This window comes from Halichoerus grypus, chromosome 5, assembly GCF_964656455.1.
Source record: "Halichoerus grypus chromosome 5, mHalGry1.hap1.1, whole genome shotgun sequence".
Classification (NCBI taxonomy): domain Eukaryota; kingdom Metazoa; phylum Chordata; class Mammalia; order Carnivora; family Phocidae; genus Halichoerus; species Halichoerus grypus.
Window position 1 is genome coordinate 1090086 of NC_135716.1, and position 20149 is coordinate 1110234.

Here is a 20149-nt window from a genome sequence, read left to right on the forward strand (position 1 = left end):
AGCAGGTGGTGTGGGGGCAGAGGTCACCCACCCTGGCCGTGCGGCACCAGCATCTGAAAGCTCTGCATGGGTAGTCTTTGGCTTCCTCCCTAGCCCAGCCTCATCCTCCAGTGTACATTGGTGGGCTCAGCGATGCGTCTTCCCATACAGTCTCCGAGAACCTGGGCGGGTTGGCTTGTGGGGCAGAAGACGCACCTCTGGCCAGCCCTGCCGTGAGCGGGCCACTCACGGAATGAGAGGCGCCTCGGTGAGCCCCCGGCCCAGCTGGAAGGGCAGCCGTGCCCCAGGTGGCGATGGGCCTGGACAGGACAGGAGTGGTGAGAGTGGCTTTGGGGGCCAGGGCTACAGCATGATCATCGGCCAGACACACTCACCTAGCCCAACACTCAGGTTACTTTGTCAAGAGAGCGGGGGATAGAATTTCCCCTTTCATCCGTGGTTTATATCTTCTTTACATTTTCAAATTATGAGGTGTTCTAGATCTAAGCATTGGGTCAAAAATTACAAAATTAAGACTTCAGAAGTACCTGGTTGGCTGAGGCAGTAGAGCATGAAACTTGGTCCTCGGGGTCATGAGTTCAACCCCACGTTTGGTGTAGAGATTATTTAAATAAGAATATCTGCCAAAATTCAAAAAAATATATTAAAATAAGACTTTAGAACAGGGATGCATATGAAATTGACATGAACCTTTATTATAAAGCACGTTGGGCCCACCTGACTGGGTGAATTCCTCCCTCAAGGATGGGTGTGAAAAGGCCCCTCAATAGAGCATGCACCCCAAAAGCCCATGGTCCTCAAGGACACGCCCCTGGAGTCAAGGCTAGCCTGTGGGCACCCTTATCTGGGCACAAACAGTGCCCAGCCCCCCTCCCGGGCTCCCCGCGGCAATCCTGACTCGCTGGGCTGGGACCTGGGCTGGGGGTCCCTGGAGGGCACGCTCTTCCCTTCACCACATGCCGACATGGTGCCCTGCAGCCCCCCCGGCTGTCTGGGGGTGGCTTCCCAGGCCATGTAGCCCCCTTGGGCAAGGCCATGCCTCTCAGACGGCTCCCTCTGAGGGTTGCAGCTTAGTCTCATCCCCACAGAACATGCAGGTCAAGGGCGGTTTTAGCAGGGCCTGCACACCGGCTTGTCTTCATCCATGTGCCTCCCCTCCCCAGCCCGCTGCCAAGCCCACTGGATGCCCTAACGATGATCCTGACCAAGAGCCACTTTTGGGAAGAGCAGCAACCTTTGCTGCTGTGAGTGTTCAGCCATTCTGCAGAGAGAGACTCTGGGGTCCCAGGTGCACCCTTGCCCAGTGCCCATGGGGGCCCTGAGGTCTGCCTCTCCAGACTCCCCCCGGGGGCACGCCTGGCAGAGCAGAGGCCAGGGCCTCCCAGCCCTAGGTCCCTGAGTTGCCATCGGATGTTACGAAAGGTAAGACTTCCTGAAGCCCCGTGCCAGCTGCTTGGGTTAGAGTCCCAGGGCCAGCCACAGACGGCAGCCACAGACGGCCAGAGGCGCCTGCAGGGGCGCGGGCTGGAGACAGCTAGTGAGTGGAGGGGCCAGAGGGGCCCCTGCTCCCAAATTCTTCACGCCTTCCCTCAGCTTTCAGATTTGAGATACATGGATGTGATACACACACACACTCTGACCGGGAACAGTTCCACGGAACAACTTATGTTCTCAGACTCGTGGGAAGCTGCTCTGGGGGCTCCCTCCAGCTGTCCCCTCCCACAGACACACCATGTGCCTGCAGCCGCCTGGCTACTGCTGGAGGATGTGGGGCAGGTGGGGGTGAAGGGAGGACGGAGGCAGGCAGCACTCAGACCTGGCCCCCGCCTCTCACAAGCGCTCTGGGCAGCACCTCCCCCAAGGCCGTCCCTCGGAGGCCCGGGCACCGCCGGACTCTGAACCTAGAGCTGGCCAGTGACACATGAACCCCTTCCTCCTCCTCTCAAACGGAGCCACTCAGAAGCCCAGTCCCTGGGGCCACGGGAAGCAGCTCCTCAGCCATGCCCTTGGCAGTGCCAGGAGTTCCAGTGGAGGAGCACTAAGGCACTAGGATCGTCCCGGTATGGCTGTCAGTGTCGCAGGCCCGCTCCGGGTAGATGGCGTGGCTCTGGGCCTGGTTGCCGGTCCAGGGAGCTTGCTCAGTCATTGGCCAAGTCACCAGGGGCCCAAGTCTAGAAGGCTGCTAACCCCCTAGAATAAGAGAGCAGTTTGGGAATGGAATTTTCTTAAGGAAAACTAACAATCCCAGTGGAACAGAAATCTACACTTGCTGCTGCATCTGGAACCTCAGGATCCCCAATTGCTGGGCACCATCCTCCCTTCCCAGCCTCTATAGAGCCAACCTCCAAGAGCAGCCCCAGGCTGGGGAATGAGACACCACCCTGGGCCCCAGGCAGGGTATCTGTAAAAATGGACTCCGCATGGAGATCTCCGCATGGAGACTGCATGGCTGTGGCATGGGAACCATGAAGCACCAGAGCTCCAGACTTACAGGAGTGCTGGCCCCTTGTCCAGTGCATGTGATGGGCCACCCCGGAGGAGGGCAGGAGGTACGGACAGGCATGGAGCCCAGGAAGGGCCAGGGCCAGAAAACCGAGAGCTGCTCTGATTAGCGCGCTACGTTGTTCGTGGCAGGTGTGTGTGGCAAGGGACCCTGGCAAAAACCACAGACACCATGAGTGTGCTTGCGCAGGGAGGAGGTGTATGAGCCCAGGGCCCCTCTTCTAGCTCCCCTCAGGAGAATGGGGGACCAGTGGAGCAGGATGATCCTCCACAACAGAGCCCCTCCAAGTCAGCCTGGGGGCCAGGATCCCTGGAGCCCCCTGAGGCATGGGGTGGGCCATCCCAGGGGAGGGAGGGAGGGGAAATGGAAGACTGTGCGTGTCTCCTCCCTCCAAGTGCAGCAGGAGAACAGCCGCTGGGGGGCCACTCAGGCTGGCCTGGTCACACCCCATCCTCGGGGACTGCACGAGAGGGACCAATGCCCCCCAGCCTCCGGGCCATGCTGATCAGTGAGCGCAGCTGCACCAGCTTTGGTGGCCCCACCTCCCGGGGGTCCTGATTCTCCAGCCACCGGAGAGCTGTCTCCAGACCCCGGACAGCCTCCCCAGCAGTGGGCACGGCAGCCTCCTCCTCCTCCTCCCCACCTCCCACGACAGACGGTAGGCTGGCTGGGGGTAGAGGGGCAGCAGGGGCCAGCACAGGGGGCCGGCCAGGGCCTGCCTCCTCCCTGCAGCTGTCGGGTAGCCCCCCATCGTCGTCCAGATGCAGCCACTGGGCCACCTCCTCGGGCGCCAGGCGCTTGTAGGCCAGGGCTGCCAGGTGCGTGAGGTCGCTGAGCACCCGGCTGTGCTCCGCAGCCTCCTCGGCCTGGCCGGCCGGCTGCCCAACACGCTCCTCAGCGGGCCGGGGCTCGAAGGCCGCCCGCAAGCCGAGCAGCCAGCAGCGCTCGATGCTGCCTGCCTGCACCAGGTCCCAGGAGAGGCCGGCCAGGTAGAGCATGTCCTTGAGCATGAAGCTGCGCATGAAGTCCAACGGGGAGCCCCCCGCACAAGACACAGCCAGCCTCAACAGCTCCCGCTTGTAGAGCTGCTTGAAGGCGGCCACGACCCCCTGCTCCAGGGGGGCAGGGATGTGTGCGCGGCTGCTGCCCTTGGACAGGAAGAGCACCCGCACGGCACCATCCGGCGTTTGCAGCTCTTCGGGGGGGCTGAGGGGCTCGGGCCGACACCGCCGCAGGGTCTCCTCGCTCTCCTCCAGCGCGGGCACCCTGGCAGCGGGGCTTGGGCAGGGCGGGTGGGCCACCAGCAGCACGGCCCTCTGCTGCAGGCAGCTGCGGCGCAAGTAGCGCCTCACGCCGGGGACGAACTCCTCGAAGAACCAGCCCCGCAGCAGAGGGCGGCTGAGCCAGGCGTCGGGGCTGTAGCGGTACGAGGCGGGGAACTTGTCCTGGTTGTGGTGGCGCAGGCTAGGCGGGTCCGGCAGCTGCCCGATGACCAGCGGCTTCAGCTTGTGGCTACCGGTCAGGTTGGCGGCCAGCAGCACGGTCACCCGGTCACCCCGCCAGCGCCGGCCGCAGCCCCCCGCGCCGAGGTCTCCCGCGGCCAGGGGCGCGGCCTGCTCCGGAAGCAGCTTCCAGTAGAGGCCAGTGACGTTTGCGTTGTAGATCTGCTCGTCGCCGTAGCCGCCCTCGGCGGGGGGCGGCGGGGCCGGGGCCCGGTCGGGCAGGGGGCCGGAGCTGGAGCCGGGGGGCTGCGCGGGCTCCTGCTTGACGGGCGGGCCGGGCGCGGGGCCCGTGGCCAGAGGCTCGGCCTCGCCGTAGATACGCTGGCTGGAGATGCCGTGGCGCTTCTGCCAGCGCCAGAACCAGCCGTGGCTGGCCTTGAAGGTGCACTCGGGCCCATAGATCTGGCGCGCGAAGGCCTCGGCCTGCGCCTGGATGAGCGGCCCTGACAGCGGCACGCCGTGCTGGCGCAGCGCCAGGAACCACGAGTAGACGGCGCGGTCGATCTCCTCCTCGTTGGCCAGCCGCATCTTCTTGCGCTGCGTGCCCACCTCGCCGCCCAGCTGCTCCAGGAACCAGCGCAGCTTGGGCTCGTCCTTGAGCCAGCCGCGCAGCGTGCCGCCCGGCACACCGAAGTCGCGGCACACGCTGGCCTGCCGCTCGCCGCCCTTGACGCGCTCGATGGCCTGCAGCTTGTCCTTGATGGAGTAGGCCTTGCGGAAGGCCATCTTCACGGCCACGCGGGGCCGCGGCCCGGGCGCCGTGGGCGGCGGCCGCACGGCGGGGGCCGGGGTGGGCGCGGGGAGCCGCGGCGGCTGCGCGGGGCGCCCGGGCAGGGGGTGGCGGCCGCGGCGCGGAGCTGGGCCGCCCGGGGGGCCCGCGGGGTACATGGCTGCGGCGGTGGCGGCGGCGGTGACGGCGGCGGCGGAGGCGGGGGCGCGAGGGCCACACGCCGGCCCGGCCGGCCGCGCGGGGCGGGGCGCTGGGGGCGGGGCCGGCCGGGCCCTCCCCTTTGTCTCGCCAGCTTTGGGGGCGCAGGCGCGCAGGCCCCGCCACCCGGCCCCGCCCCGCGCACCACCCGGCCCCGCCCCGCGCCGCGCGTCCTCCGGCGCGTGCGGGCTCTTCCGCCCCGCCCCGGCCCGACGAGTCCACTGCGCCGGCAGCGGAGGGGGGTGGGCGAGCCGCGGTCCTGTTCCCGGCTGCCCGTTTCGGCCCCGTGGGGACGCAGCGAGCCCCGTGGTGGTCTCCCACTGCCTTCCGTCTTTGCGGCCGCGGGCAGCGTCGCGTCGCGCAGAGGGCTCTGGCGGCGAGGCGGGCCGTGCGCGGGAGTCGCCTCCCCTGCGTGCGCTGTCCGCGGCGCGTGGTACATCCCGCTGCTTCATTTCCCGTGCGCGGCCTGGCCGCCTTTTCCTTTCCCCAGCCGTCCCGCGCCACGAGCCCTCCTCCTTGGTCGCCGCGTCCTTGGCAGGTGTGAGTACCGCAGCCCGCGCCCCGAGGAGCCGCACGCGCCGCGGGGGCCCCCAGGGGCCGGGGCGGGGGGCCGGGTTGCGCCCGCGGCTCTGCGGCGTCAGGGCCCGGGGCGTCAGTGCGGCCGGCGTGCGGGCGTTGGGGCGGGGGACCGAGTGCGGCGGGCGCAGAGGGGCGGGGCGCGCGGCCACGTGGCCAGCCGGACCCCGCCGCAGCCCCCCGCCCTGCCGCAGCCCCGGCGCGGGGGCGGAGGCCGGGGGCTGGGGGTGGCCAGGGGCTCTTCCTTCGTCCAGCACGCGCTTGTTGGGGGCCTGCTGCGCGCCGGTCTTGGGCCTGGGGGCCAGGCTCCGGCCCAACCCTCGTGGAACCCTGACGGTTCTTGGATGCGAGAAAGAGCAAAGACGTGTCTGCTGAGTGACTCGAAAGAAACGCGCCGGGTTCTCTGAGTGCCCGGGAGTCACGATTTGGAGAAGGTGGCCCCGGCAGGAAGCGCCGTAGCAGCCAGTGTCTGAAGGGGTGTGGGTAATTCCTCCCGGAGACAGAGGGGCACTGTGAGCGGAAGGGAGAGGGAAAGGCTCCTCCTGGAGCCAAGGGGGTGGTGTGGGATGGAGGCTCAATGTCAGGGTTCCCAGAAGGAAGGGCCAGCCCGGAGCAAGAGAAATTTTTGGCTAAACTTGGTGGGAGGGGGTCCCTGTCCGAGCGGGAGCACCTCTTTAATTGACCCTGGCACATCCCTCCTCTGAGGGAGTGGGCTTGACCTGCGGTTGGGAAGGACATGTTTTAGGAGGCGTCCGCTGGAGCGGCTCTGACCCCCCGACCTCCTTTGGGTACCCTGAGCCTGTAAGTGGGCTGTCTCAGATGGGATCCGGGGCCTCCTGAACCTTCCTGTGCCTAGCCCCGTGGACAGCATCATCTTACGGAGTGACTGGCACACAAACCTGTCACCTCTGTAGGTCAGTGTTCTGGGCCTCCTGCCAGTCCTGGGGAGTGCCCTCTGGGCCGGTCTTCCCTTCTCTGGAGTGGGGCTTGCAGTGAGGTTCACGGCCTGGGGAGAGCCCTTGATGGGCCGGAGACAGCTGCCCTCTGGAGGATCTGGTGCAGGGCCATCTCCCCAGCGTTGCTCCTGGGGAGCAGGGTGAGGCTACCAGGGTGGGCAAAGGTGCTTGACCGATGTTTTCGCGAAAGCGGTTTTCTTGAAGGTGATTTTTTTTTTCTTTTTTAAAGATTAACCAAAAAATTCTCTCTGGCATCTGATGCAATGGTGTCTTCCCCTCACTGACTGAGGGGCTTCCTTTCCCCACTGCAGTTGTCCACTGTGTGTGAGGCCTGGGGACGCACACACGAGGAATCAAGTGTGCGCAGAAAGGTTGGGGAAGCATGTGCAGTACTGGGGTCTCCCCGAGGGAAGGGGGCACAGGGATCAGGCTGGTCAGCTAAGACCAGGCTCTGGCAGCTAGGACAGAATAGAATGGATAGGCTGCGGCATTTGAAGTGCGGACATTGTTGTGCCTGCCTGGGGTGATGCGGGCAGCTGCAGTGGGAGCCCTGAATCTGATGGCGTAGGGGCCCCCTTTCTGCCAGCAGGACAGGTTGATATTTCTAAGTGGGGCTTGGAGTTCCCCCTGCAAAAGGCAGGTGGCATCCCTGCCTTGCACAGCTAGCCTGCGTGTGGAGCCACGCTGTCCCGGGCTACCCCTCTGTGAGGCAGGTACCCCTCTGTGAGGCAGGTACCCCTCTGTGAGGCAGGTACCCCTCTGTGCGGCTGTCCTTGTCCACTCAGACATGCCAAGTGCTTGTCACTGTCCCTCCGACGCGGAAGGTACCGTGGAAAGCACTGCTGTGAAGCACGGTCTGACTCTGGGGGCCCAGGGGAGATGCAGCTGGCCTGCAGACCCCTCCCTTCCCCATACACTCACGTGGGTTCCCACTTCCCCTGGAAGGTGGGCAGAGCTCCTCCGAGTGTGTGACTGGTGGAGTGGTGTCCAGAGGATGGGGAAGTGGTGTGGAGGGCAGAGCCTGGGGAGGGGCCACCCCTCCCCAGAAACCTTCCCCATTCACCCAGGCTCACAGGGACTGACAGGCACCTGGCCCTTGGGTGGGCACAGCTGCGGCGGGCCACACCCTTCCCTTCCAGGCCCTCCAGCCAGGAGTGTTCTTTGGGGGGCCGCTGCCAGGTTCCCGTCCCAGCTCTGAGAAGAGCTCTGTCTGCGCTTCGGGGCACGGACTCATTTCCCTGCAGTCAGAACGCAGACTGCGCCAGGCTGGGATGGTTGCAGAGAAAGGGCTGTGTGTAGCCAGGCCCAGCTCAGTCCGCTCTCAGGAGCAGAGGGTGGGGACACCTGAGGCCCCTTCCTTCTGGGTCTGTGCTCTGGCGTTCCTCAAGTTTGTTCCTCATGCTTCTCTCTGTTACCGGCTAGCCATTGCCGTGCCGTCTGGAGAGATGGTAGGGGAGGGGGCCCACCTGGTCCTCGGGCAGCCTGGAGTCCCCACTCTGTGGCTGGAGGCTTGCACGTTTGTGTTCTCTGAGGGGATCATTCAGACTCAAACTTGCTTTTCTCCTAGGACAGATGGGTTTTCAGTTCAGCTCTTCTTGGAACATGGGAGCTCTCAGACGAGGGAGATGGAGGCAGTAGAGGTGGGCTCTTGTATCTGAGATGGGGGGCGGGGGGAGCCAGGAGCCCCCTCCTGCCTGGTCCTCCAGTGTCCCTGTGGGTGTAGTTGGTCCCAACACTGGCTTCACTGCCTCGGGGTGACGTTGCCAGTGGGGGTGGCTCGCCGCCATGTGCAGGCAGCCGGCCCAGGGCCTTCTGCGTGCTCCTGTGGGGCAGCTGTCCTTGTGTCTGCCATGTCCCCCGAGGGCCCCGGGGATGTCCCTGTCAGTGACCAGACGCTGGTGCTCTCGTGCTTCTGCATGTGAGGCTGAGTTCCTGCTGGAGGAAGGAGGCAGATCTCCAGGGCTCCGGTGACTGGGCTGCTGGGCGACCAGGTCCATGCCTGGCTGCCTCAGCTCCTGGGCTGCCACCTTTGTTGGATTTGGGGTGCGGCACGTGGTGTTTCTGGCCCGTTTTCCCGTGTGTGATCGGGCTAAAGCCCTGTCCTTGTGTGCACACCGGGAGGACTGTCTTTGTTCAAGCCTGGTGTGATGGCGGTGTCCTATTCCAGCACAGGCACTGGGGCTCGGTGGCTGCTGAGGCCCGTGGACCGGTCGTGGTTGTCTTGTGCCTTGTCCAGCAGCCTGGATTTAGTGGCAGCGTGACAGCAGGGCTGGGTAGGGATCTGTGTACTGGGAGCACTGGGGTGCTGGCTGACCTCTCCCCAGGTGGGAACAGGTGGGAGGGTGCTCAGATGGTGTCCCCCGGGGCCTGCCTGGGCTCCAGATAACAGCAACCCTAGGAGCTGCTCATTTCAAGTGCCGGCCGAGTGGCGCTGCCCCAAGGGGGTGGACTCCTTCGCCTTCTGGGATTCGGGCGGTGGGTCTGCTGGGTGTTCGTCTTCGGTCCGCCCCACCACACCCCTCCACGGCACCTTCCCAAGCACCTCTGCAAAGGCCTTCCAGCGTGCTGTGCTGCCCTTTCTGACTGCCTCTAACCTTGCTGCTTTCTCTTCATGCCGTCCTAGGAGACCGAAGTGAAAGTAAGTACCCAGCTGTCCCTGCCGCCGCGTTCCCGTCGCCTCAGCCAGGGAGCCCCCAGCCCACGTGTCCCAGCACGTGGGGCCGGCTGCCGGGCCTCCGTCCCCGTGTCTGCAGCACAGAGGTCTGGGTTTGCCGTGGTTGGCTTTGATCCTGCGGAGTAGGGCAGCCGCGGGGCGGGCATCTCGGTAACTTCCTCGGTGCTTCCCTGGGCTGAGCCAGTTTCTGCCTCAGGGAGGGGGCAGCCCCTGAGCAGGCTGGGAGCGGCCTGCCGCCTCTGGGCTGAGCATGGAGCCGCGGCCCCAGCTGGCCCCTGGTACAGGCCACATCCCTCATTCTCCTGAGACGTCTTAAGCAGCTTCCCCTCCCTGAGGTGCAGCGGCCCCAGAGCTGTGAGCAGAGTCTGGTGTGATGACAGGAGTCAAGGACAGCACTTAGGCCAATGGGGTCTGGCAGGGCTTCAACCCTGGGGGTCAGCCTAGTGGGTGCAGCTGAACGGGCCCAACCAACCCAGCTCTGGGCTGCTCTGGTGAGGGTCTGCCAGGGGCTGGGTGCCAGAAAGACTGAAGGGCAGACACGCCCTGCCCGATTGGCCTGCCGTCCCCTCAGGGACAGTGGGTGATGTCACAATGCCTTGCCTCCTGGGCACACGCCCCTGCCTCCCACCACCGCCTCTGCCGCCAGCCTGGCCTCGGTAAGCACCACTGCCGGCCGGGGGGGAAGGCACAAGGGGGTGGCCCGGGGCTCTCTCCAAGCCTGAGCCATTAGAGGCTCCCAGCATGTCCCTTCACGGTACACGGGGGCTCTTCTGCCAAATCCTGGTGGACAGCTGACGTGTCCCACTGGTAATGAGAAGCAGGTTTCAGTTTTGATTGGGCTGTCAGGAGAGGGATGGTGATTCTGTACAGGTGGGGGGGGGGGTCTGCTGTCCTCCCGGTGGAGACCTTGTCTCCTGGGGATGAGGGCCCAGCCGGTGGCTGCCCTCACATAGGCTACACTGCATGACCCCACAGAAGCAGGGGACAGCGGGGATGACCTGAGGGGACCCTGCTCAGCCCCCCGGCAAGTTAGCTTCTGGGTGTTGGGCAGTCGGTGTGGACACTTCTGCTTTGGGGGAGCAGGGCCCGGAGTCGGATCTGTGGCTGGAAGGGATCTCTCTGCTGCTGACAGCCGTTCCTCTAGAAGCCAGCTGAGTGTGAGCTCAGACCACTAGGTACACCCTAAGAGCAGACTGGCTTCTGGGCCTTTCTGGGCTTGAGCCGCTCCCGGCCAGAGGCTGTGGTGGTGGCGGTGGCCCTGACCCCTCAGTTCAGATGACCGAGGTCTCCAAGCTGGAGAGAACACCACCTCTAGCTAAGAAGCTGGGGGCTTGTCCACCATAGCAGATGGGACACAGAGCCCCCAACCTGTCTTCCACCTCAATCCTGGTGATGCAGCCCCTTACGTCAGATGGCACTGAAAGGCGGGAAGGGCGTCCTAACACCCTAGGGCCCAGAGAGTCTCAGGTGGCCCCCTCTAGCTATAGGTATGGCCAGGGCTGTGAGCTGATGGGGAGCCTGGTTCTTCCCCGATGTGGCCCTGCAAAGGCAGGCCCTCCACCCACTGCTCCCAGCCGCCCCCTGAGAGGCTGTCCCTCATCTGAGACCCTTGGCAGCTCCCCTTGGAGCGTGTGCTGCTTTGGATGGTGGTGTGGCCTGTGGTGGGTGTGCACTGCTATAGGGCGGGGGGGGCCGTCCTTAGAGACCACCAAGCGTGTTTCTGGAAACTGGAAGCACCAGTGTGGCAGGCAAGGTGCCAAATGCAGCAAAATCAAAGGACGTCAGGTTAAAATTGTAGACAAGCAGTGAGTAATTTTTCAGCACAAATGTCGTGTTTCATGGAACGTATTGATTCTGAGAATTATTTGTTGTTGTGTATGAAAGTCAGATTAACTGAGTGCACCCTGTATGTTATTTAGCAGCTCCCTGTGGATGCTGAAGTTTGGAAACAGTGTTGTCTAGACCCCTGTGCAGAGCCTGGGTGCCTAAGAAAAGATTCGTTTTACAGTTACACACACACACACACAGACGTGTTTGTTTTTTGATTTACTGAGTTTCCTGTGGACTTGACTCTTAAGTCCTTGCTTGTTACCGCATGGCACCCCCATTGGGGAGCCCTCCCCGGCCCAGCCAGCCCCAAGAGTCAGGCTGAGGAGGGGGGTGGGGGCGCCATCCTCCCGTGGCCCGCTGTGTTGCAACTGCCTTCTTGTGCTTGCTTTTTAACGCTGTGCGGAAGATGAGGAGCGGGAAAGCCTCCTGTGCCCTGGAGACTGTCTGGGAGGACAAGCAGAAGTATGGGGAGGCCGAGCGGCGTTTCTACGAGCAGGAGGCCACACGAGCCGCCACCACCCAGCAGCTCCCGGCTGAGGGGCCAGCCGTGAATGGGCCAGGGCCGGAGGAGGCCAAGGACGCTGAGGAGGCCGATGCCCCTGACGGCGGCAGCACGAGGGACCCCAGGAAGAGCCACGACGGAAAGAAGCCTCTGCAGAAGAAGAGGAAGCGCTCCCCAAAGAGCTGGTTCGGCCAGGCAGACCTGGCCCTTGTGGGCCTCTCAGCCGACCACGTTTGGCTGGACAAGCCAATGTTTGACCAGGCAGAGAGCTCGTACCGCCAGAGGCTGGCAGATGCGGCCGCCCAGCCAGCCTCCCTGGCCCCCCGGGGCCCCTGCACGCACGGAAGCCAGGTGGCCTGCCACCACGTGACCTGGGGCATCTGGGTCAACAAGTCTTCCTTCGACCAGGCCGAACGGGCGTTTGTGGAGTGGTCTCAAGCCTTGCTGTTGGCCGCCGACGGGAGCGGCAGGCAGGGGGCTTGTGACACGGGCCAGCAGGCAGCCGCCCCCGACCTGGCGCTCACCCAGCAGCGCGGCCCCCTGGCCGACCCCCAGTCCCCACGGGGCAGCCTGCAGGCGCTGGTGCGGGAGGTGTGGCTGGAGAAGCCCCAGTACGACGCAGCCGAGAGGGGCTTCTACGAGGCCATGTTTGACGGCCACCCCCCCGGGAAGGTGCGCCTGCAGGAGCGAGCGGGCCAGGCTGAGGGGGCCCGGCGGGGCCGCAGAGACCGGCGGGGCCGAAACGCCGTGGGAAGCAAGCGGGCCGGGCCTCGGCGGGTTGATGGGGAGGCCTCGTCTGCCCTGCCCTACTGGTACTTCCTGCACAAGGACGCCGAGGCCCCCTGGCTCAGCAAGCCCGCCTATGACAGCGCAGAGTGCCGTCACCACGCTGCTGAGGCCCTCCGCGTGGCCTGGCGCCTCGAAGCTGCTTCCCTGGCTCACCGACCTGGTGCCCGGCCTGGCCCGTCCATGTCCAGCCTGAGACCCAAGTAGGAGAAACATGCCGTGCGGGTTCCTGGCCGGGGCTTCCCCCGGCTGGGGCCCTGCCTGCTCTTGTCCCCACCCCCGCCCCGGCGTGGCTGTCCCCGACACTCCTGGACCTGGCTAAGTTGGATACAGGAGTGGGTTGGGCAGAGGTAGTTCCTGGGGCAGCGCAGCAAAAACCTCCAAGGTTTGGGGCTGTTGGGGGTGGGAAGGGGTTAGCACGGGGCCAAGTCTGCCTTGTGTAGGGTTTCCCTTTGGACTGGGCAACTCCCAGAGTCCCCTGTGGCTGTCACAGGTCAGGGCAGGGGGAGTGTTGAAGGCTCCTGGCCCGAGCCCCACTGGGGAAGGCGTGGGAACCGGCACGTCCCTCCTGCCTCCCTCGTCTGGAACCACCTCTAAGGTGAGGTGAGTGTCTCTGGGACACCAGCATGCTGTCCATTGAGCCACTTGGTCTGAAGGACACCCCTGGACGAGGCTTACTTGCCTTCTGCTGGGGACCCAGGGCTTGCCCCAGGAGGGTTCTGTGTGGTACCAGCAGTGGTCCTTGGATGCCAGAGCCTGGGGAAGGGCAGGGGTGGAGGCGGGTGGCTGGGCAGAGATGACCGGCTCTGAGGGAAGGTGGCACGGGCGGCAGCGGGAGGGTGTGGGTTGTGGGTGGCTGTGCGGGCCAGGCCTCAGGGAAGCCGCACCATCCCAACCCCGCGTTCCTGTCAGCAGCCCCGCACCTCCTCGGTGGGGTCGGATTTGCTGGTTTGACAGAATCCAAACCTTGGTGTGAGGGACAGGGTGTGGGACCCCTTGTGTCCTGTTGGCATTGTGGGGGGGCATGGAGCTAAACTGTCCATAGTGGCCTGGCTCCTCCTGACAGGGTTACAGGGGTGGGTGGAGGAGAGTCATGGGACCTAGCCCCCTTGTCACCAAGGGCGCAGTTGGTGAGGTCCAGTGATAGCCTGGGGCCCTCGGCACAGAGAAGTGGTGTCATCGGGTCCATTTCTGTGGCCCTGGGTCAGGAACAGGAGGGGCTTTGCTCAGTGGAGGAGGGCAGGCAGGCCTAGTGTGGCTCCTGGTGGAGAGCTGCAGTTCTCGAACTTACTGGCCTCCGGACCCCAAAGAGCTTCTCTTATATCTCGATTTTTGCCACGTTAGCATAGAAAACAGATATCGTGAAAGTACTTTATTCGTTGAAAAGTTTGTTCCTTGTTACTGTTAATGACTTGTTCTTACGAGTGATGGTTTTCCCGAAACAACAGCTCAGTGAGCAGTGGCCTTGATCGACATTCTCTGCAAATCTCTTTAGTGTCTTGCTTAACAGGAGGCAGCTGGATTCTTATGCTTGTTTCTGCATTCAGTCTGTTGGTGTGAATTGTTTGATGGACATAAATTGAGCCTTGCACAGATGTGTGGTTGGAACGGGAGGACCCTGGGGACCCCCAGAAGTTCCTCGCCCCAGTTTGAGAGCCGCTGGTCTTGGGGACAAGCCTGGGAACTGCCAACCTGAGGACCAAAGGGGCGGGAGCAGGGATGGTGTGGGGGGGCTGGTTCAGCCATGCCGAGACCCCCTGTGCTCTGACCCGGACCCCTGATCCCCCTGCACCCTTGGTTTCTGGGCTGTTGGTGGGGCGCTCGTGCGGGCCAGGCCTAGGGCCTTCAGAGAGGCACCCTTTCCTTCCAGCCGACTTAGTCTCTCCTCCCCTTTCCAGCAGGAAAATGGCTACAAACTTCCTAGCGCACGAGAAGATCTGGTTTGACAAGTTCAAATATGACGATGCAGAAAGAAAATTCTACGAGCAGATGAACGGGCCTGTGGCTGGCTCCTCGCGCCAGGTAGGGATGTACTCGGCGCATTGGGGGACTGTGCCAGCATCGGGAGGGCAGAGGCATGTTGGGCCCAGGTGGCTCTGCTCCGGGTGCTGATGGTGGGGTCTTTGGAGGTGTGACCCCAGATGGCTCCTGGGGTTCTGGATCTGCTCGCGCGATGGCACGGGGCAGACTGTCCACTTCCACCATCTCAGACCAGTGGGCACGCTGGTGCCCATCAGGATGGGGTGGGCCTGGGCTGGGCCTGCAGACCGGGTGTCCCTCAGGCCCTGTTGTCACGGCTACAAGACTGGCAGACTCGAGCTCCTTGCGCTCCTTGCCGTCCCGCTGAGCTTTCACTCTGCACAGCTCTTGCTTGCTCGCTTGCTCTCCATAGGAGGGTTTCTCTCTCTCTCTTTTTTTTTAATTAAAATTGTTTTAATGAAAAAAAAAAAAAGCCTGGTTTCTTGTGCACTGTCTGTGTAGGAGAACGGCGCCAGCGTGATCCTTCGAGACATTGCAAGAGCCAGAGAAAACATCCAGAAATCCCTGGCCGGCGTGAGTACCCGCAGGCTCGCACTGGCGTGTCCACTCTGCCCCCAGTCCTGCTGCTGAGCACTCGGCCCTCGGGACACAGTTAGGGCGAGGCGTACGGAGCTGGATTCCCGCTGGGGCGGGCACCTACACTCCCACCACCACGGAAGCCTTCCTTGCTGTGCCTCTCGCCTGCTTGCTGGCGGTCGCCCAGGACGCCTTCCTGCGCTCACCCTGACTGCCGCTCAGCGCCATCCCTGGGCCAACACCGTGGTCCTCCAGCGCACTCCGCAGGCGCAGGCCTGGGGGCGGCCTCCTTGCTTTGCACCCTGCTTGGGGAGGAGTGTGAGCGGCGGCATCTGCTGCCCCTTTCTCTTGCTCCCTAGGCCCTGCCTCCCCAGAGAGATGGGTTCACGGGCTGTGTGGAGGCCAAATGACAGACTTTGAGGCCCAGACAGGGGCCGTGCAGCCCAGTTCAGCCTCCAGGTCCCAGATGGGATCAAGAGAGGAGGACAGGTCCATGTCCAGCTCTGTTTCCAGCCTGGCTGGGCAGGTGTGTCCCTAGGAGGAGACAGACCTGCTTCTCTGCCTTCCTAGCCGGGGGGGTCAGGACCTCATTCTCCCTCTGGGACACGTGGTACCCTGTCCTTGAAGGCGGAGTATCGTCAGAGTTGTGTTTCTTCTGGAGACTAGGAAAGACTCTTTCATTGCCTTACCCACCTTGAAGAAGCCTCCCTCGTCCCTTGGCCTGTGGCTTCTAGCCGGCTGAGCCGTGGCCCCAGCGACATCTCATGTCTCCTTCTGTCTGCCTCTCGCTGACACGGGGCCCGTGCAGATAACCCAGGAGCATTTCCCCATCTGCAGAGCCTCCACTTTGTCCTGTGGGCAGCGTCCCTTTTGCCACCTGAGGTCATCGTTTTGTTGGCTTTGGGGATTAGCACGTGGGCAAGTTCGGGAGCCTCTGCCTGCCACGGCTGGGCGGGACAGCTCTCGACAAACCCCGGGGGCTGTTGCCACTGCTTTATGCTTGGCCCCCACTTGCTCTCGCCTCACAACCAGCCCAGTGTGCGGGATTCCAGCCCCCGGAAGGCCAGGGCCGGGGAGCTAAGCAGCTCCGGGGCCGGCTGCCCTGGGGGTTCTTGGGCTGCAGGAACTCTTCCTCTGGCCCTCAGGGTGCCCTGGCTGTGTTGGGGGTTGACTGCTATGTCCTGGTCTTGGGGAAAGCATGTGGGCGTCCTGCTAGCACTTGGGGGCTGGTTTGCTGGGGTTGCTGTAACAAAGCACCCCAGACCAGGGACTTAAACAAGCACACTTTATTTTCTCAGTCTGGAAGCTAGAAGTCAAAGGTCAAGGTGTGGGCAGGTTCTGAGTCCTCTCCTGGGCACGTGCGTGGCCCTCGTTCTCCTGTGTCTTTACATTGTGTTCCCTGCGGGTGTCTGTCCAGATTTTCTTCTATGAGGACACTAGTCAGAATTAGGGCCACCTTAATGACCACATTATAACTGGATTACCACTGTAAAGGCCCGATCTCCAAATAAGCCCCTGTTCTGTGATAGTGGTGGGAACTTCAGAGGAGTGTCCTTCAACCAATAACAGGGACCCAGGAAGGACATTGCTGGCCCAGCCCCAGGCTTGGATTTGGGTTGGAGAGAGCTCAGCAGCCACTGTGACCTTAGAACCCAGAGCTTCCTGGGAATCGTGTATGGTGCCAGGGGCAGGGTTGGATGTGGGGATGGAAGGTGGCACTGTCCCCTGTGGCCCACTGTCACAGGCCAGGACTAGACAGGGTAGCCTAGGTCTGCCTCACAGGCTGGGGTTGGGGGCCCTAGACTGCCTGGCATCCTCATTCCTTGCCTGGGTCACAGGGTGGGTGAGGTCCTCCCAGGGCATAGACTTCGGTGAGAGACTTGAGGGCATGCAGGGCCCGGTGGTGGTTAACCCAGTGGTCGCCAGCACCGTGGTCTCTGCTCACCACTTCGGCCTTGTGCCAGGTGGGGCCTTGCCTGGAGCTTGCACCCTTGGGACCTGTCAGCAGGCAGTCCCCACTCAGTGGTGACACCAGGGCAAAGGCTTGAGGCACCAGCCTGCGGCCGGGCCCGGATGCGTTTGCTCGACAGGTACGGAGCCCCCAGGAGAGGCGGCTGCAGGGAGCTTGCGGAGATGGGAGCCGGGCCTGGGTGTGCGGCCTGGTAGAACAGGAGGAGGGTGGTCGGGATTTCGTCCCTGTGTGATGGAAACTGTGGGGAAATGCTAGTGAGCGTGGCATAGAGAGCTGAGTGCTGGGGAAACAGGCTGGAGAGGAGGCCACATGCCAGGTGGTGGCGGCCAAGACGTGAGCGAGTCCAGCACAGCTTTCCATTGGCGGAGCGAGGGGGTTGAGCTGAAGGAGCGGAGTGCCGTGAGCAGAGCCCACCCTGGTGCCGGTATCCTGCCCCAGCTGCATGGCGCCCGGTCTCTGCCTTTGGCTGGGTCTGCTAGGAGCCAGATGGGGAGCTAGTGGGTCACGGGATAGATAGCATTGGCCTTGCATTGCTCACTGACCCCCAGCAGGGAGCCGGGCGCCTGTCCTTTCTGGGGACCTTTAGCTTGTCTGTGATTTGGGGGTGTGTTGAGCAGAGGAGGAGGCCGTGGGGCTTGCCCTCACGAAAGGGCCAGGTACACTCTGTCCTCCTGTCCACTCTGGTGGGTGTATGTGTAGGTCCCTGAGGTGTAACTCGGGCTTGAGGTGTGGTGCCCTGCTGAGGGGCTCCCGGTCAGGGAGGAACCCAAGGGAGGCTGGCAGGCAGCTGTGTGCCCCGGGTCACCCAGAGCCTTCGAGGGCCAGCTCCATGAGCCAGGTGGCAGGTGTATGGCCTGGGGAAGGCAAGGTGCTATGGAGTGGCTGCACGCACACAGGAAAGCTCTCTTCTCCTACTTCACTGGCCCCTGAACCCCCTTCCCTCCTGTGTCCAGTTCCAAGCTGTGCTGCCTGGCCCCACCGTGGCCCAGGCTGTCCCAGGGCCGTATGTGGTCTGCTTCCTCCTGCCCTGAGGGACAGTGACAGCCAGGCTGTGGGTTCTGCACCACCTCCATGCCATTGCTCCTCTGGGCCCTGTGCTTCCTGCTTGGGTTCATGCTCACAGGGCTTCCTCCCCACTTTCGGGGCTGGAATATCCCAAGTGGACCCAGTGGGGCTGACAGGAGCGTCTTCCTAGCGTCCAGCAGGTCTCCCCGCCATGTTAGGGTTCTGGTTCTCAGTGGCTGTGAACAGGGGGACCCCGAGAGCAGGCTGGGGTGACGCATCCTCACCTTCCCCCTGCCTTACAGAGCTCGGGTCCTGGGGCCTCCAGCGGACCCAGCGGAGATCACAGTGAGCTCGCCATCCGGATCACCAGCCTGGAAGTGGAGAATCAGAGCCTGCGAGGCGGTGAGTCCCTGGGCCTAATGGGTGGGACGCCCCCCCGCCCCGCGCTGGCCTCCCTGCCCTCTGACCGGCACCCCCTTTGCTCCTGTAGTGGTGCAGGATCTGCAGCAGGCTGTCTCCAGGCTGGAGGCCCGGCTGAGCGTGCTAGAGAAGAGCTCGCCTGCCCATCGGGCCACAGCCCCGCAGACCCAGGTGAGTACCCTTCTCAGACCAGGGGCCCTCCGCCTGGGCACTGCGGAGGCGGGTGGCAGAAGGTGCTCCTGGCCCTCACCCCCACTGGGGCCCCGGTGGCACAGGCCTCAGCCTCCCTCCCCAATGGCAGCACGTGTCCCCCATGCGCCAAGCGGAGCCCCCTGCCAGGAAGGCGGCCCCTGCCACAGAGGACGATGAGGATGATGCCATCGACCTGTTCGGCAGCGATGAGGAGGAGGACAAGGAGGCAGCGCGGCTGCGCGAGGAGCGGTTACGGCAGTACGCCGAGAAGAAGGCCAAGAAGCCTGTGCTGGTGGCCAAGTCCTCCATCCTCCTGGACGTCAAGCCTGTGAGTGGCGCGCCTCTCCCCCGCCCCATGTCCCAGTGGGGCTGTCAGGCTAGACCGCACCCGGGGCCCTGTGAGGGCTGCCTGCTCTGCTGTGCTCTGCGGGAAGCAGGGGACACTCCCTGGGGTCTGCAGGCTCCTGACCCAGCCTCTCCACCCCTTTTCCCCCCAGTGGGACGATGAGACAGACATGGCCCAGCTGGAGGCCTGCGTGCGCTCCATCCAGTTAGACGGGCTGACCTGGGGGGGCTCCAAGCTGGTGCCCGTGGGCTACGGCATCCGTAAGCTACAGATCCAGTGTGTGGTGGAGGACGACAAAGTGGGGACCGACCTGCTGGAGGAGGAGATCACCAAGTTCGAGGAACACGTGAGTGGCCAGGCCCCCAAGCAAACCCCTGGCCAGGCAGGTGGCCAGAGTGGGTGGGTCTTCGGGAAGCTGGGCCCCATGTGACCACTGGCCTCCCTCCTCCTCAGGTGCAGAGTGTCGACATTGCTGCTTTCAACAAGATCTGAGCCCGAGCACCGGGCCTGGGTGTGGGAGGCCCCGCAGCCATTAAAGACTGAGATCGCACTCTCTGGCTCCTGTCCTCGTCTGGGCCCAGGGGGCGGGCACATTCAGTGAGCGGCACGGCCAAGCTCCAGGCCTCACGCTTGGCCTGCGTCTCATTAGTGTCCCAGCTGGGCCCCCGTCTGTCTTGGTCCTTCTCCGCCAGTGACCCTGGGGCCCAGCACTGTCCTCCCCTTTCTTGGTCTCTGCACAGCGTTCTTGTGGTTGTGCTCACTCCCCGTCTGCCCCTTCTCTGCCTCTTGGCTGCCCTCCTGATGGCACTCACCCCTCGGTTACAAGTACCACACCAGGTTCAAGCTGTTGAAGCCAGAAACAGAGCACGCGTTGGCGGCTTTGCAGGGGCTTCCGGTCCCCCTGAGGCACAGGAGCCCTCTCCACTCCGCCTCCTCTGGGTTCCATTCCCTGCTGAGCTGACCCCAGGGGAGCAAAAGTGTCCAGGGAAGAAAGGTTCCAGTGGCCGTCCTGGCCCTGCTGCTGTGACCAGTCATGGGCCCCCCAAGTGTGACCTGTGGGAAACCCTGCCAGGCCCCCCAGCATGTCCAAGGCGCCTGGCCGATTCCTTAGAGGAGGCCCCTGCTGCTCCAGCGGCAGGGCGCTGCCCTGTCTGCTCTGGGGCCTGCCCCTCCCCCTGGGCAGGCCCGGGATAAATCGCCCTGCGGAGTCGTGCCCACGGTCCTGTCTGGGCGGTACTTGGCACTGGCAGCCCGCCCCTGAACCGTTGGCCAGCGTGGCTGGTGAGAGCCGCTCTGAGTTGGGGACAAAGGGTGTGGGCTGTGGTTACTTGTGGTCTGAACTGGTGCCCTCCAGGGGCCCAAGCCGCACGGGAATGGACTGCGCCCCTTGATGGCGGGGGC

The 20149-nt window shown here is 63.8% G+C and overlaps 2 protein-coding genes across 7 annotated transcripts; one reads left to right on the plus strand and one right to left on the minus strand.

Annotated features, from left to right (window-relative positions):
• Nucleotides 1-668: 668 nt before the first annotated feature.
• TIGD5 (tigger transposable element derived 5) lies at nt 669-4938 on the minus strand. The gene has a single exon (XM_036105761.2). The coding sequence runs from the start codon at nt 4891-4893 to the stop codon at nt 2944-2946; it is 1950 nt and encodes a 649-aa protein (XP_035961654.2). The 5' UTR covers nt 4894-4938; the 3' UTR covers nt 669-2943.
• Nucleotides 4939-5338: 400 nt separating this feature from the next.
• Nucleotides 5339-19298, plus strand: EEF1D (eukaryotic translation elongation factor 1 delta). Of its 6 annotated transcripts, XM_036105707.2 has the most exons (10): nt 5353-5473; nt 9089-9103; nt 11376-12460; nt 14156-14279; nt 14739-14810; nt 18093-18192; nt 18281-18381; nt 18512-18730; nt 18900-19094; nt 19202-19298. In XM_036105707.2, exons 3-10 carry the CDS (start codon nt 11376-11378, stop codon nt 19238-19240), a joined length of 1935 nt encoding a protein of 644 aa, XP_035961600.1. In that variant the 5' UTR covers nt 5353-5473; nt 9089-9103; the 3' UTR covers nt 19241-19298. The 6 variants fall into 6 exon arrangements, with proteins under 6 accessions (XP_077928027.1, XP_035961600.1, XP_035961604.1 ...); XM_036105706.2 differs by lacking the exon at nt 5353-5473 and having other exon boundaries at nt 14159-14279; XM_036105711.2 differs by lacking the exons at nt 9089-9103; nt 11376-12460 and having other exon boundaries at nt 5382-5473; nt 14159-14279.
• The last annotated feature ends 851 nt before the right edge of the window (nt 19299-20149 follow it).